This window comes from Pempheris klunzingeri, chromosome 11 (genome assembly GCF_042242105.1).
Source record: "Pempheris klunzingeri isolate RE-2024b chromosome 11, fPemKlu1.hap1, whole genome shotgun sequence".
Taxonomy (NCBI): Eukaryota; Metazoa; Chordata; class Actinopteri; order Acropomatiformes; family Pempheridae; genus Pempheris; species Pempheris klunzingeri.
This window is the reverse complement of record NC_092022.1, coordinates 815,498-832,682: the sequence shown is the minus strand read 5'-3', so window position 1 is coordinate 832,682 and position 17,185 is coordinate 815,498. Positions and strand designations below refer to the sequence as shown.

General features: G+C 42.5%; 1 protein-coding gene across 1 annotated transcript; it reads right to left on the bottom strand.

Annotated features, from left to right (window-relative positions):
• Positions 1–498: 498 nt before the first annotated feature.
• Positions 499–12,260, bottom strand: slc38a5b (solute carrier family 38 member 5b). Its single transcript, XM_070839134.1, has 15 exons — positions 12,135–12,260; positions 11,952–12,021; positions 11,539–11,654; positions 8,275–8,348; positions 8,041–8,133; positions 7,844–7,925; positions 6,240–6,322; positions 5,896–5,954; positions 4,968–5,084; positions 4,702–4,781; positions 4,205–4,305; positions 2,386–2,510; positions 1,862–2,006; positions 1,343–1,446; positions 499–1,229 (listed from the first exon to the last, which is right to left on the bottom strand). The coding sequence occupies exons 1-15, from the start codon at positions 12,197–12,199 to the stop codon at positions 1,125–1,127; spliced, it is 1,419 nt and encodes a 472-aa protein (XP_070695235.1). The 5' UTR covers positions 12,200–12,260; the 3' UTR covers positions 499–1,124.
• Between the last annotated feature and the right edge of the window lie 4,925 nt (positions 12,261–17,185).

The window sequence follows — 17,185 nt, the reverse complement described above, 5'->3', positions numbered from 1 at the left end:
AACTTACAGCAACAACACACTGAAGTCCTGACTGTCTCAGCCAAGCCTTGGAGGACTTGGAGGTACGCTTGCTCTTTATCCTGTTGAAATCCTTCCCCTAGGCTGGGTGTAGATACATTTAATTTTATGATCCATACCATTTATTAATAGTTTTACTGTGTTCAACACTTTTTCCTGTGTCATTCTGCTTTATTGCACGTAACTGATCTACATTTCATGTGAATAGCTGCATTGAAAATGGAGGATAGATGCTGACGTTTGAAAACTGACTGAGCAGGACTGAAAAGTGGGTGATAGTACTGTATGGCACTCTTGTGTCACTCCGGGGTTCAATGCCTTGCTCAAGGACAATCATTTGAAATGTGGACATGCTTTGGAGCAGGAGGGGGCAGAAAGACAAATGAACTGAAACAGCATACCTTACACTGTATCCCAAACACGACAGGGCATGAACAGACAGGTTTCATCTTTTGTGAGTTTTTATTAAACAACATCCTCATATGCTGTCCAGAGAAAACTCACACATGAAATATACCACATGAATTGGTTGTCAGTTGCATTTATTCCATGTTAGACTTTGGCTGATGGAGCCAAAGTGCACACTCCTCTTTAATTCCAAGTGAATTATCTGAAAGCTTTTGTTCCTGTTGGCTCTCAGATAGACAGAAATAGTTGGAGTACAATGTTAAATACTGATATCTTGACAGGTTTATCAAGCACATACCAAAAACACTTCCTCCATCAAAATGTGCTCATTATTTAAGATGCTTTTTGCATTTCAACATTTGTTCAGTTTGCCTTCAGTTATTATGCTCCACATTTAGCCTGTGTTAAAGCAAATTGCTTTTGTTGTTTGAGGGACATTCGTAGTCGACATAGTCGTCAGCAGAGGAACACCACCTGTGATGGAACTTGGGGGTATGGATCAACCTGGATGGGTGACGGGACAAAGCTGTGCTCCTCTCATCACGCCGGAGGAGCAGATTGTCGCTATGATTAATAAAACAGTCCCACCGAAGCTGTGAGGCTTCCGGCGGTAGGTTGAATCTTGCTTCCCGTCCAAAGGAGCGGAGGAAGGATGCCGTTGCAGGGGGCTGCTGTTGCTGGGGGGCTTGGGTTGCACTTTAATGGCCGCCAAGACTCCGCTTTTCTCCGCTCGTCCAGTCGAGCCCAATGAATGTCAGGCTCATGGTCATGAATATGAAACCCAGTGCTGTGAAACACGCAGCCTGAAAACCCAATCAAGATATGTCAATATAGAGTCATCAAGACCACTGGCCATTACATTCATTGTTCTAGTCATACTTTATACCTCCCCTCTCAGGGAGAGACATGAACCTACCTGTATCTTTGGTCTTGAGTTCATGGGCTCCATGTCGGTGGGGATGATACGGATATAAAATAGCCCAGGAAGAATAAAAATCAGACTTGGAGCAGTGGTTGCCCCTGCACACACAGATAAGGTACAATAAATCACTGATTGATTTGTGGAATGGACATACTCACAACTATCACAGTTAAATCCATGTGAGGTGCATTAGTGTGGGGAAACTTTCTGTTGTAATCCGAGCCAGTGGGACCATGTGGAGTTGAAACAGAAGAGGGCCAAGGACGGAGCCTTGTGAAAGTTTGTGGTTTACCACATCCAATGAATCTCTAAGATCCAATTTTTTTTAAATATGTCGTACGTGGCCAAGATTGAATAAATATTATGTAAAACCTAATTTAATGAGTAAAAACACAAAAACAGCATTAATGAACAAATGTGATGTGATTTCACTCGAGTGAAACACACTAGAGCTGTGTTCCTTTTTTATAAACAATCCCTTTCATCAGAATGTGTCTCGTTCTAATATCCCACCAGTGATGCCAAAGATGTCGCGAATGTTGGGAACAAGGATGACCAGCAGGTTTACAGCAAATAGCAGACATACGGCGATGATGATGTGACGAAGCCAGTGGAATGGCTTCCCTGGAAACAGCAGCTGCAGGAGGGCGCGGCGGATCTAACAGAGGCACAAACATAAAGACTCTGATGGGCCAGCCGTGCCATCAGGAGGAAACCAGCCAATCACATGCATTCATACACCAAGAGAGTCTTGCTCAAGGACACTTGAATATGATATGATATGATATATATATGTGTGTGTGTGTGTACATATATATATATATATATATATATATATATATACAGGAAGTAGATGGAAGTTCTCTGTCGTTGTACTGAAGGAATTAGAGCCATGGAAATGTGCATTTAATTTACATTGTGAACTACTGTAAGTGAATGTGTTATATTTCATTTAGCATAAAACAAAGAAGTGTTTCAGGTCATTGTCAGGGAGTATATCAGGTGGATGTGTGAATGAATACCAGACATGTTCTTACAGGAAACAAGACCACAGGTACAGTCAGAGTGACGGCCATCAGGACAGCCAGCCGGACACACAGGATCAGAATATCCAGAGGGTCCACCTTACTGTATGTGTGGAGCAGCTCTGCTTCAGTGTTCTCTGCACACACACACACACACACACACACACACACACACACACACACACACACTAAAATGTAATCACTTAGATTACAGGAAATTGCATTTTGTCCCCAGTGTGACTATGTAAGCACATTTATATCCCAACAACATATATATATATATATATATATATATATATATATATATATATATATATATATATATATATATATATATATATATATATATATATATATATATATATATATATATATATATATATATATATACACACACACACACACACACACACACACACACACACACACACACACACAGTTGTGGCCAAAACTATTAGAACACCTGACAGATCTGAATAGATAGACCTTTTCTTTGCCTCCAAAACATGATTTCATTTCATGATGTTCATGAAATATGAAGATACCAGATAACAGATACCAGATGAAGTGAGTCCTACTGTTTTTATCCACTTTTAACTTTAATATTTGGTATGTCCACCTTTTGCAGTAATTGCAGCAGCTCATCTCTCCGGCATAGTGTCAGTATATATCCTGAGAACTTCAACACTAGTCTTATCCCATGCCTTCTGCAACTCAAGCCAAAGGCTTTCCTTTGAATCTACAATAGATCTGTCCAGTTTATTTTCCAACTCGCCCCAAATTTGCTCGATGCAGATGCTTTCCAGCAGATTCCTTCTGTCGCATGAAGTTCCGGCAATAGTTAGAAGAATGTTTAGGGTCATTGTCCTCCTGGAAAATAAGCCCAGGCCCAATAAGATGACTCCCAGATGGTACTCTGTGCCTCACCAGAATGTCGTGGTAAACTTTCTTATCCATGATGCCATCAATTTTCACTAAGTCACCTGTTCCTGAAGCTGAAATGGCGCCGCACACCCCCCACATCATAATACTACCCCCTCTGTGTTTAACTGTTGGCAAGAGACACTCGTTTTTATATCTCTCCCCCTCCCTCAGTCGAACATACACTCTTCATGTGTGGGTTCAAACTGTTCGAACTTGGATTCATCAGTCCACAAATCTTCCTTTGTCCATTTCTTGTATTCTTTTCCAAATTTCAGGCGTTTCACTCTATTTTTCTCTTTCAGTAATGGTTTCTTTGCTGCTATTGCTGCTATCCTTCTTCTCCCAGTTTCCGACGCACAGTTCTTGAAGACACTGTTGCACCATTAGTCATTGTGGTGTTGATCTCGAACCTCTAGAGGCTTTGAATTTCTACCATTTGGTGGTGTGGCCTCAGTGACAAAACCCTGATGTTACCAATCCCTTAATGAGCAGGATGGGCCGTGTACATTCAAAAGAATCACACAGCTGTGTCCCAAGACTCTTGCATCACCATCACTTTAACCACGATCACCCCTGACAAGTCATTTGGCTTCTTCTGTGAAGGAACATGATTGTGTGACATTGACAGTGAAATAGGCCTAGCTTGTTTTTGTAAGGAAAATGACCTAAATCTCCTTATGAGGGCTCTATTCTATGGTTTATACAGCATAATGATGACTTTGTAGATATTTCATTCTTTTTATGGGTATTTTAAAGGCCAATTCAACAAAAACAACTGAAACCTCTTAAATATGCCAAGTGTTCTAATAATGTTAGCCACTATATATATATATATATATATACACACACACACAGACACACACTTAAACTGAGCTATGACTGCTGACTTAAAGAGATGTCGCCTCACCGTAGTAGGTCAGATAGCCAAAGATGGCAGTGAAGAAGTACATGATGAACATGCCCAGGATGGACACATTGCCAATATTCTGCATTCTTCTCTTAGTCGGGCTTTAGGAAAACAGGATGTCAGATGTTTTTAGCAAAACAGTACAGAAGAAGTTAAGAGAAAGAAGCATGACTATTATGTATTATCAGAAAAGCTTCCATTTAAAGATACAGTGCCAAAAATAAGTGCATGAATGTTTTTTGAGGGGGTCAGGTTGTAAACAAACCTCCAGGTTTTAGGTTACTTACTTACTTCAGTCTGACCTTTAAATAAAGTGGTTTAGATAATCTATGTAAACTGTTACAGGTAATTAAAATGACTAAATGTCATTGTGATTGATGGATTGGGGCACTGTTACAACATCGGGAGTGCAACTTTGAAAACCACGACATGGCACAAGATGTCAAGACTGTTTTTTATGTGTAGAAGGAAAGTATCTGATGATGTGTGCATCTTACTTGCTCAGCTCAGTGTAGATGGGAAGCACTTCAGGGTGACATACAAACGCAAATGCCAGGATGGGGATGGTATATGCTGTCTGCAAAACAAGTAACAGAGTAACCCCACATGTTGTTTTCCAGGAGGCACATTAACTCCACACTACCCTCTAACACCTCCAGACCATGCAGGTGTTCAGTGCACTGCAGTCTTCTGAACAGAGCTCATCAGAAATCAACAACTGAAATGGTTTGGGTACTTGTTATTGAGGGATTTCATCTCTGACCTCTTGGTTGATGGTGAAGAATTTGGCGGTGCACGTGTCCTCTGGGACAGCTGGGTTTACCGAGTAGTTTCCAAACACTTCCAGAGGGCAAGCAATGTTGAACCTCTTGTAGATGACCTGATGTGACAGAGAGAGAACTGAAGTAGGCTGAACAAATGCTCCCTTTGCTGCCTTTGGTAACAAAACAACATACCTTTGGTGGCCTTCTCAAAACATCTGTTGTTTTAGTTGGCGTCTTAACTCTTATTACCAGGTCTCTAGATCCAGGTAATTCATATATTGTGTGTATATTGTTTATAGTGTTTGCAGCTAGCAGCCTACTGTACAGCTGTACAGCAGCTGCTGGGAATAAGTCAGCTGGAAAGCCAGAAGGATTCTACCTGGAGTACTGTCAAAGTGACACAAAGACTTTAGTCTTCATCAAGGCTGTGTCGTTTATCTAGCGATGAAGATGTGTTCCATTAGAGTCATTGGAAAGCTGCCATGATCAAGTTTGAATTCATTTTCTTTTTGGCCATTTGGGGGCAGAGGAACAAGATGTAAACATTTCTCTCCTTATGTGGTTGGTTTGTTAACATGATAGGAAAAGCTGTAGAAGTCTACCATTCTGTTTTTGATCTCCACTATCTGTCTCCTCTCTGTTTCTGTCTGCTGTTCACTGCTGAGCAACTCATGTGCAGTGGGTTTATCAGAGCTTTTCTTTGAGACAATATGAGAGCAGTAAGAATGAACCAGAACTTCAATTTTCAGTGCAACACGTAGGTGAAAAGAGAGAGAGGGTTTATTGTGTAATGGTCAAGCAACCATAGGCACTCACTATATTGTGGCCTGGTAATTAACTTCCTTAGACAACTAATCATTTCTCCAGCACTAACTGTGTCATGACAGTCTCTGTGAAGTGATGCATCGTGATGAACCACAGACTCACCGAAGAGAGGAAGAAGACCATACAGGAGAGAGAGAAGCCACTAGTATAACCAAGGTACCCTGCAGAACACAAGAAGACCCTCAGACAAACCTCACAGAATACACAGTGTTACTATGATGAAACAGATTCCACGATAGTGCTGTTTGAGTTAGAGAACGATAATGGAGAACAGAATCAATCTTTTGTGTACTACATGACTGTGTTACATTCAGTTGGCACCATACAATACAATGAAACACAGGCTGAGTTCATCTGAAAGACGTGCAGTAATAGAATGCCCTGTTGTACACAAATTGTCAAAAGAGGAAGTGTTGATTTGCTGAAGTTGAAGGGAAGTGACATACCCAGGTGTTTCATCAAAGTTAGTGGGAGGATGATGCAGACTGTGACAATAATGATGAGGTAGTTTCCATTCATGAACCAGTCACTAGGTGCAGAACAGAGGACATCCCACTCACAAATAGTTAAGCATTCATCCAAAAACTGTGTTTTTCAGACTGCAGAAATGAGCTCAGTCTAATACAGGCTGGTGATATTTGGTTTTTACCAAATAATATACTATATACAAGACAAGTGGCTGTGTTGAGAGAGTCAATCACATACATTGTGTTTATTTGGAAAAAACTACAAGATTTAAGTAATTTAGCTTTTTTTCTACAGTTTAACATATACATAACTAAACATGTGACCATAAAGTTAAGATCACGTCCAAAAGCTGGGGTTTATTATTAGCATCATAAGGCAAAGATTCCATAACCTTTCAGCAAATTCTAATTGTGCACATCCTCTTGGCTCTATTTTCAGGCTTTGGTCAATCACAGGTACTCTCAGAGAGAGAGAGTGCTCCTACTGGCTGTTCTACAAACAGATGAGTGTGCATGTCTCTTCACATGCTGGTGAAAGCCTAATTCAAGTCCTTTACAGGCCCCAGGTTTCCAAAGAAAACAGGATGGTAATTCTCATAGAACTACTTCAGGGGATGTCCTGCTGTCAACAGTGAGCAAGCTACAGACTCAGCACCCTGATGCCCTCCTCCTCATTTCTGGAGACATTAATCATGCCTCTCCATCCTCCTTCCTGCCACACCAGAGACAATAAAACGTTGGATCTGTTTTATGCCAACACCAGGGAGGCATAGCACTCACTACCACTCCCTCCGCTGGGCCGAGCTGATCACAACCTTGTGCACCTGTCAACTTCCATACAATCAAAGCCTAAATCGGGAGACCAAATCTAACCATCTAACCAAATGTGACATTGGGAGGAAAATGTATTCTCAGTAGAATAGGGTTAGGGCTATGATCACCTAGAGAAGACCGTCTGCTTCTTCTTGTGCTTCTTCTCTCAGTCGGCAGTCAGCTGGTTAAAAAGCTGGTTGCTAACAAGTGGCTGCATGAGACTACAGGCGCTGTCGACTCATTTACTCCGTAGTCCGCCTTCACATACTTTAGTTGTTTATAATCACACCATTGCAAGCTATTCTGATTCAAGTTTTCCAACTTGCAAATGTATTCATTTTTAGTATTTTACAGTCGTAGTTTTTTTCAAATTGTAGTAGATTAACGTGCAGCTGAGAATAGATTCCGATAAATGCGCTATTTGCTCCTCTTTGAGTAATGTGTGTTTAGAACTACAGTGGCCAGCTGTGTTAGGAGATTCCTGAGTCTTTCCTAAACATGACTTTATAGCTGAGTAGGGTTGAGCTGCTAAACTTTGCTATCATCCATTGTTAATGGCTGTTAAAAATCAACCACTGAGCCTCTACTGCCTCTACATTGGGATTTAAAAGCCACCATCTCGGCTGCCGAACCCAGGCAAGTGCTGCCGTCCTTCGCTGTGCTCACAGTGCGCTCATCATGCAACACCCCAGTGGTGACAGTGGTCACAGATGAGACTGATATTGACTTTCTAATATTTTGTTGATTTAAAATGAGTTGGCAGTACTCACTCAGAGCTGGATGTCAGGCCAAGAAATGCTTGGATGACCAGTGGTAACTCAGATTTGACAATGAACAGGTAGCTGGACATGGCTGCAGGGGGAGGACAAGAAAGTATTCAGTCCATGACTGTAATAGACTGTAACATTAGTTCTGTTGACGAGATGTACCACCACCGTATGATGATGGCATAAAGATTTCATCTTACCTCCAATGTTATGTAGCGTTATGATGACAGCTGCTAGAATCTTCCCTGGATGGCCAAAAGCTCTCAGGCCAAGCTGCTCATAGGCACGGATACCTGATGAGACCAAAAACAAGACACCTGTACAGGACTACTAGCTGAAGTGACCTTATATTCAGAAGAGTGGGAGTAAGGACAAGAACGGAGAGGCAGTTTGAAAAGTTTGAACTCTGAGACCAATCATGAAAGAAGCCCTACCCACAACTCCAGCACTACGTAGCAGAAGGTGGATGGAATAACAGGACAGACAGGCGATGCATGTCAGCAGGATTCTGTAAAACACAAACAGGTATGCTAGATGAATATGGGTAACCCCAAATATTTGACGATTCGACAATCCAATCAAAGGATCCTGATTCAAACGATCGCACAGTTGAATCAGGTCAACACAGAGAGGGTGCTGCTCATACAGGTCAGGGAAGAGAAAAAGCCACAGAACGCATCAAAAATCATCAGTGCCTGGAGCACAGTGGGCAACACATACGGTAGGTGTTCACCAAACTGTCATCACAAGCAAAGCACAGTTCATTCACATTTATTAATTACAGCATTCACAACAATTACTTTCTCTATCCCTCTCTCAACAAATCAGATTTGACTATGAAAACCCTTAGTTGGGTACAGCTCAGTTTCAGTACACTGTGTGCTGCACAGCTTTGAGGCATCATTTAGAAATACGGCCTCTTCGTTGAAGTCTTGGAAGTGCATTCTAAACGCTACAGGCAACCATGAGAGTGTCGTAGTACAAAGGCGTAACTTTGAAAGATACCCACATGACTTGTCAAACCAGCTTGAGCCCCTGATTGGCCACCGACGTGAAACTTTAGGTAAATGTTTTTAAAGAGCTGGACCGTACATTTTGTCCCCCAGCATTTACATTGACAAGACATGTAGTAACTGAGCGTGGCTGTTTTATTGCTTAAACATTCAACTCAGTTAAACAGGGAGAGCATTTAATTTATTCTCTCAAATGTTACGTACTTTTGCTTTAAGATGCTTTTGGAAATGGGGTCCGTTCATGTGATGGTAAATCCAGCCCTCTAAAGGAGGAATTCAACTGATGTTGTAGAGACAAATATCAAGCATGAGGAGGAGGTTGATGTATCAGCTTTAACACAGGGGATGGCTGTTTGTTTCCCGTTTCTTACCAACTGTCTGAGCTGGTTTTTGCATGGTGTTATTATTATTGCCATTGTGACAAAGCTTTGCAGATGGTTGAGAGTGGAAGGACAAACACCTGTTAGTTTGACAGTTGTCCATCATGTCTTCAAGTTAAATGTCACAACTTAACCTGTCAACCTTGTGTGTCTTTACAGGCCAGCTTTGATACAAGGTATTCATTTGAATGAATGATTGATTCATGGGATTCCAGTTGGGAATATGCATTGTTACAGAATCAGAAATTCATATAAAAAGAACTATCATGACAACAAACATTGGATCATTCTTATTAGGCATATCATTGTAAGTGAAAAAATATAAAATGTAATTGTTTATTTTTGTCAATTTACAAAATGCAAATGAGCAAACAGTAGAAAAATCTAGTATCTCTATTTGGTGGGACCACTCTTTGCCTTCAAAACAGCAGAACTTTTTCTAGGTACACTTACACACAGTTTTTGAAGGAACTCGGCAGGCAGGTTGTTCCAAAAATCGTGGAGAACTAAACATTGATCTTCTGTACATGTAGGCTGCCTCAAATCCTTCTGCCTCTTTATGAGATCCCAGACAGACTGGATGATGCTGAGATCAGGGCTCTGTGGGGGGCACACCATCACTTCCAGGACTCCTTGTTCTTCTTTACACTGAAGATAGTTCCTGATGACACTGGCTGTATGTTTGGGGTCGTTGTCCTGCTGCAGAATAAATCTGGGGCCAATCAGACTCCTCCCTTTTGGTATTGATGATGGGTCAGTATCTGCCTGTATTTCTCAGGACTGAGGACATCATTAACTCTGACCTAATCCCCCACTCCACTTGCAGAAATGCTGCTCCAGACTTGCAGAGAACCTCCACCAGCTTCACTGCTGCCTGCAGACACCCATTGTTGTTCTGCTCTTCAGCCCTTTGGTGAACAAACTGCCTTCTGCTACAGTCAAACATTTCAAAGTTTGACTCATCAATTTAGAGCACCTGCTGCCATTTTTCTGCACCTCAGTTCCTATGTTTGTGTGCATGGTTTAGTCACTTGGCCATGTATATATGGTATGTATGGCCACAGTTCTTCCATGAAGACCACTTCATGACGTGCAGACATCCAGACGTCCCCGGACAGTAGATGGGTGTCCCTGGGACCCACTGGTTTCTGCTGGTTCTGAGCTGATGGCTCCAATTTCGAAGGGAAGCAAGCATAATGTTAAGTTAAGTTTCCTTGGCCGAACACTGTCTACAGTCCTCAACATTCCCTGTTTATTTGCAAAGTGAGCGAACAGAAGAAATTATTTGGCACGACCACCCTTTGCCTTCAAAACATCAAGCATCAATTCTTCTAGGTACACTTCAGCAAAGTCAGGGATTTTGTAGGCTCATTGTCAGGTGTATAATTAACCAATTATACCAAACTGGTCATACTGGGCTAAGAACTAGCAGAAAGCAGTACACCCATGTACTATCAGGAGAAGTCTGGCCAGAAGTGGTCCTCATAGAAGAATTGTGGCCAAAAAGCCAAACCTCTGATGTGGAAACATGGCCAAGTGACTAAACTGTGCACACAAACATAGGAACTGGGGTGCAGAAAAATGGCAGCAGGTGCTCAGGACTGATTTGTCAAAATTTGAAATATTTGGCTGTAGCAGAAGGCACCGTGTTCACCCTTTGGAGCTGCATTTCTGCAAATGGAGTTGGGGATTTGTTCCAAATTAATGGTGTCCTCAATGCTGAGAAATACAGGGAGGAGTCGGATTGTCCCCAAATGTATTCTGCAGCAGGACAACAACCCCAAGCATACAGCCAGTGTCATTAGGAACTATCTTCAGCGTAAAGAAGAACAAGGAGTCCTGGAAGTGATGGTGTGGCCCCCACAGAGCCCTGATCTCAGCATCATCCAGTCTGTCTGGGATCTCATGAAGAGACAGAAGGACACATTACTGTATATAGAATTATTTTATCTATGACAGAATGATTATATGGTATATCACAATTTATGTGTGGTCAAAATCACACGGTGAACATGTTAACGTGGAATTAAAATGTAAAATGTGTAATGCTAGATAACGATCCTGTGCCCAGTATTTAGCACCGCACACTTCAGGTGATAAGCTTCACCACTACCTCACTGTTGTCTTTCTCCATTTAAGTACGTTGACATGCTGTGCAGTATTTACCGTGCCTCCATCCACTCGTGTGTCTGTTTGTCTACTGTCTAGAGTTTTCAGGGAACCACTGAGGAACAATGTGCGTGGGTGTGTGTATCACATTCATTTGCACTCTCTGCACCAAAACGTGTGTGTCGGTGGTACTCACAGGAAAAGGATGATGCCCGTGTTCGACATAGCATATGACAGACCCAGAATGCCACTGCCCATGATGGCATTGCTCAGGTTGAAGACAGACATCCCAAAAGAAGTTTTACCCTCAAACTGAAAAGGACATAAGACTCGTATATTAATGTCAGTTGTTTTTATTTATTGGAATTTTTTTGAATAAGAGTCTACAAGACTGTTTACAACATGATTGAATCGAACTCATCTTTACTTTTTAATCTATGGAATCCAAGGATGGTGATCAATTCCACCAGCTACCACAGAGCTGCTGTGTGTGTCTGGTAAACCCATTTAGCAGCTCTTTCATTAAAACACATAAACTACCATCTGTACACTAAGGTCCAGTGCTCCCCCCTTTCTGACCCCCTGCATATAACAATACCATCTACTCACATCTGTGAACTGAGGTCTCTTTGATCCATCACTCTTGTGCTGCAGGAACTTTTCTTCTTCTGGTGGGACTCTGTAATATCCACCACAAACAAAAAAGAAACACTGCACTTCATCTTTGGACAGTACACCTGATTTACAATAAACTGAGCGCATCAGATAATAGGGCACATGTAGGAAACATACCCTCCCTCCACAGGCACAGCAACATCATGGTGGTGATTACCATTTGATAACTTCTGCAGTTCCATACTTGTGACAGGTGCGTAGACTGGCTTATCTCTTTAGATGGATGGAAATTTCCAAAAGAAAGAAATGAAAGGAAAGCTGAAAGGTGAAATCTGAAAGAGAAGAAACAAAACATAAACAGCTTTAAGTAATCTCATGTAGCATATCTAATCACTTTATATTGATTACATAATAATTTTAGATCATTGTATAACACTAACTACATCAAAAGCTTTTGTGGTTTTAGAACAATCATTATGAAAACATTGCAGTATAAATACTGGATGGTCGACTGGTCTGGTCACACTGGCCACAGTAACTAGCAGCATGGCTCTTGTGATTTTAAGGTTGGTTGCTCCAAAATTTTGATCCAGAGTGAAGTAATTATTATAATAATGAAGTTAATCTGGGACAGCACAGTGCTGTGGTTAGCACCGCTGCCTCACAGCACCAATGCTCCAGGTTCAAATCCAGGTTTGAACCTGGGGTCTTTCTCCCACAGTCCAAAGACTTGCAGGTTAGATTACTTGCTGACTCTAAATTGCCCGTAGGTGTGAAGATAAACAGAATGATAACAGAGTCCATCCATCCATCCATTTTCTTCTGCTTGTCTGGATTGCAGTGGCAGCAGGTTAAGCAGGGCACTTCAGATGTCCTTCTCCCGAGCAACGCTGTCCAGCTCCTCCTGGGGGATCCGGAAGTGTCCCTGGGCCAGATGAGGTACATAATCCCTCCAAAGAGTTCTGGGTCTGCCACGGGGTCTCAGTCTCCTCTCCATCTCACCAAAGCCTGAGCCAAGCCCTGCTTTCCTGTCCTGAACCATTGATTGGTTTGCCAGGACTTTTTTTTCGAGTTTTCAGTCCAATAGCAAAGAATCCCTGTGTTTCCTTCCCCACCAGAGAAGTGGCATTCCATGTCCGCAGAGCCAGCCTGTGCTGCCTGAGATGGGCATGCCCAGGACCCTGCCTTGGCCTTGTCCCTGGCTTAGTATGAACCTCTATCCTAGGTGAGGTAACACAGTTCTCTTGGTGCCGCTTTTAGTGGGGCAATCCTAGTCCAGGTAGCCCACTGCCCTCCATGGTTTAGATACTTCCCTACTCCAACACATCTGGTTGGAATGGCTTGTTATTAGGCTAACCTAGTGTTAGCTTTTTAGCCTGTTTACAGCAGCCAACCAAACCTCCATAACCAATGTTACAATGTGTTGACTGGCACTACTTTAGATATCACAAGCCCTCCAGCCCTGTTAGCAGGCCTGCTAGCACCAGCATGGTCTCGTTCACAGCTGCTGCGGTCACTCTGCCTGGCTGTGAGCCAATTTTAACCCTTGCTAGTCCTGTAGTAGATCCCTTCACTCTGCCAACACTGTCAAACAACACAAACTAGTGATAGGGAACTCCATTTAGGGTAATGGACCGAGACAACCTGCTGCAGCTGCCAATCAGACTATGCTAGTGCTGGTGCTAGCAGGCCAGGCCTAGCTAGCCTGTGGCTACAACTAGTCACACTATCTGGACTGCCCTTGATATCTAATGAAGTGCTAACAGTGAGAAGCTGCTACAGATGTAAACACATGTGACAGACGGGAAAGAGTCTGGAGACGCTGTGGTGAACGTTATGCTGCCTGCAACATCATCCAGCATGACCGGTTTGGTGGTGGGTCAGTGATGGTCTGGAGAGGCATATCCTTGGAGGGTCACGCAGACCTCCACGTGCTAACCTACGGTACCCTGACAGCTGTTGGGTACCGGGATGAAATCCTCAGAGCCATTATGAGACCTTATGCTGGTGCAGTGGGCTCTGGGTTCCTCCTGGTGCAGGACAATGCCTCATGTGGTCAGAGTTTGTTGGCAGTTCCTGGATGATGAAGGCATTGATGCCACTGACTGGCCCTCGTGTTCCCCAGACCTGAATCCATTGAGAACCTCTGGGATGTTATGTATTGGTGCATCCGACGCTGCCAAGTAGCACCACAGACTGTCCAGGAGCTCACTGATGCCCTGATCCAGGTCTGGGAGGACGTCCTCCAGGACACCATCCACTCTCATCAATCAATCAATCAATCTTTATTTATAGAGCGCCAATTCATAACAGCGTTATCTCAAGACTCTTTCCATAAAGAGCAGGTCTAGACCAAACTCTTTAATAAGAGAGAGACCCAACGATTCAGGAATTCAACATTAAGGATTCAAGAATCCCCACAGAGCAGCATCAGATATTATATTGAGCAACAGTGGCAGGAAGAACTCCCCTTTAACGGGAAGAAACCTGGAACAGACCCAGGCTCACAGGAGCCCAGACAGTGTTGGGAGTGCATCCAGGCACGTGGGGGCCATACACACTACTGAGTCACATTATGAGCTGGCATGATGAAATTCACACGTTGGATCAGCCTGTGATTTGAGGTTTTTACATTTTTGGTGTGATTTTGAATTCAGCCCTCTGTCAGTTGGTAATTTTGGTTTTGGTTGTTATGTCATTTTGTTCTCAACGAATTACATGATGCACACTAACATTTTTGAACTTCAATATTTAGTTCATTAAGTGCCAATGTGTGAAGTGTTCCCTTAATGTTTTTGAGCAGTGTCGTAAACAGAGGCTCTGACTGTGTCCCTGTTGTTACGGTTGCTTCAGCCAATGCATTCATTTAGAACAGTGAACAGACAGTTTTCACCAGAACTACTTAGTAGGTGTCCATTATCACTTTTTAACAGACACCCAGCAGCCAATCAGAATCGAGTATTCATCCAGATCATGGTATAACTGCAGTTGTTGGCATTCGACGGCATACAATATCTTCGGTTAATAGATTTCGTGCTAAAGTTAGCAACACTTAGTTCCCACCGTATTAGTACATGCGATTACAATGAATGGGAACTTAACTTACAGCTTGTAGCTTCCTTAGTTAATTCACTCATTACACACAATGTTTGATAGGCAGTGCATTCCAGACTGGTGATGAGATCACTATAACTACAGGTAGCTATTTACATATTTTCTGTTGAAGAACTGACATGAGAAAGCACGGCAGACTGATTCTGATAACCTGGCAAGCCAGCTACAAGGGATGTCATTTGTGAGAATTTGTTGAATTGTGTGTTGTATCTGTAGCATCCAAAATCTAATGCCAGGGCCACCTAAAAAGTTATTTACTTTTACTGAATGTAAGTGTGTGTGCGAAGTAACTGTAATGTGGCCTGATTGACTAAGTGTCATTTACTTCCAAAGACTAACTGTAAAGTGAATCAATACACCTTAGGTGGCACAGTAACATTAGCATAGCCATGACTAGCTCTGCTGTACATTACTGCTGCCTCATTATAGAACGTAAGAGATATAAATACATGCAAATAATAATTAATTCATAATAATAATAAATTAGCAGAGAAATTAATGGTGGATCGCAACACTAATCAATGCACATTTATTTTTTATCAAACAGGTCTGTAAAAACGGGCACTGTTGGCGTCTGTCCAGCTGAAAACCATTCCAACAGGTTGACTGCACAGCACTGTTCAGAAGTATTGAGAGCTGCATGAAGCACATGAGTGTGTGGTGGCAAGACCAGAGAGTGCTGCACCTCTGTCCTCCTGTGGCACTGGTGTCACTGCCTTCAGCAGTGGCCCCGAGTGTTTCATAGCAGAACTCTAAAGCAACTAAACAGGGTTATCCGTTACTGCGATACATTCCATTTTTGTCTATACAAAAAGCCAGAGCTACTTTTCCATGTTGTATCCTGTTATCTCTCATTTAGGCAGACGAAGTAGATCACACAGGCAGCTTACATTCAACCCCATATCATCAGTATCAAAGTACACATGCGGGCCCACTGATCCACCAACACGTCCCTCTCCATGTGTCTGTCCGCTCTTAATGTAGCAGTGGAAGTGTCAGGCAACAACCACTGCAGCATTCATCCACAGACAATTCAGCTCAAATGCTATGACAATATTCTGTTGATTTGTGGCTACAACTGGTATCATCTTGTTTTGTACTGTTAGAAAATGACAAAAAGGTGTTAGGGTTTTGCCATTTCTGGAGCTTGTATGAAAAGAATTTTCACTCTCAAAAAAAATGACCATACTGATAACTAGTTGGAGGATTTGGGATTTCTTTGCAGAGTAGAGGTTGTTCAGTAATCACTCCTATACAACATATAAAAACAGTAAGTACTGTAAGTATATGGAAAAATATGAAAACATAGCAAAAGTCAAAACAAACACAACAATCTGACTAAATGTGCCTTACTGAAGAACACTAGGGAGTGTGTGTGTGTGTGTGGGGGGGGGAAGTCCCTACAAAGATGACAAAACATATATGTTTTTGAGTGAGTGTGTTTGTGTGTGTGTGTGTGTGTGTGTGTGTGTGTGTGTGTGCAAAGTGAGGGGGACAGCAGATCACCCAAAGTTGGCTACCAACAGGATGGCCACCATTCAAAGCCCTGGTGTGTGGGTCAGAGGTAGACAAAGGCCTTGGCCATGTGCTGACTGAGACACGTGTGTAGCTGTCGGTAGAGGTCGAGGCCAGTTTGTATAGATATTTATGTGAGTGAGTGGGCTAAAGGTGCCAGGTTAGGAAAGGATGGTTAGTTTGTATGTTTGTGAGAGCAGAACCAATATTAACATGTGGGCGGCTGTGGGTCGTCATTCAATCGGATGATTGGCAGGTCTGTCCTCCAAGTCCGCATTTCAAAGTACCCTTGGGCAAGACACTGAACCCCATCGTACTCCTGAGGCATCAGTGTGTGGATGTGTATGAAAGGATGTTCTCCTCCAACTTAGATTCCTCCTGTTTAGATGATGGATGAGGATTTAATGTAAAAGTGCTTTGAGACTAGAAAGGCACAGTACAAATACAGACCGTCTACCATTAGCTCAGGGGGGCATAGTTAACAATAACCTGACAGCACATCAGTCAAAGTCAGTGAAGCTTGTCACTCAGTGAGCATTGAATCAAATCTATTCATGTACATTATCAAGGTTGAACAGGTCTGCTTAGCCATGTGCACG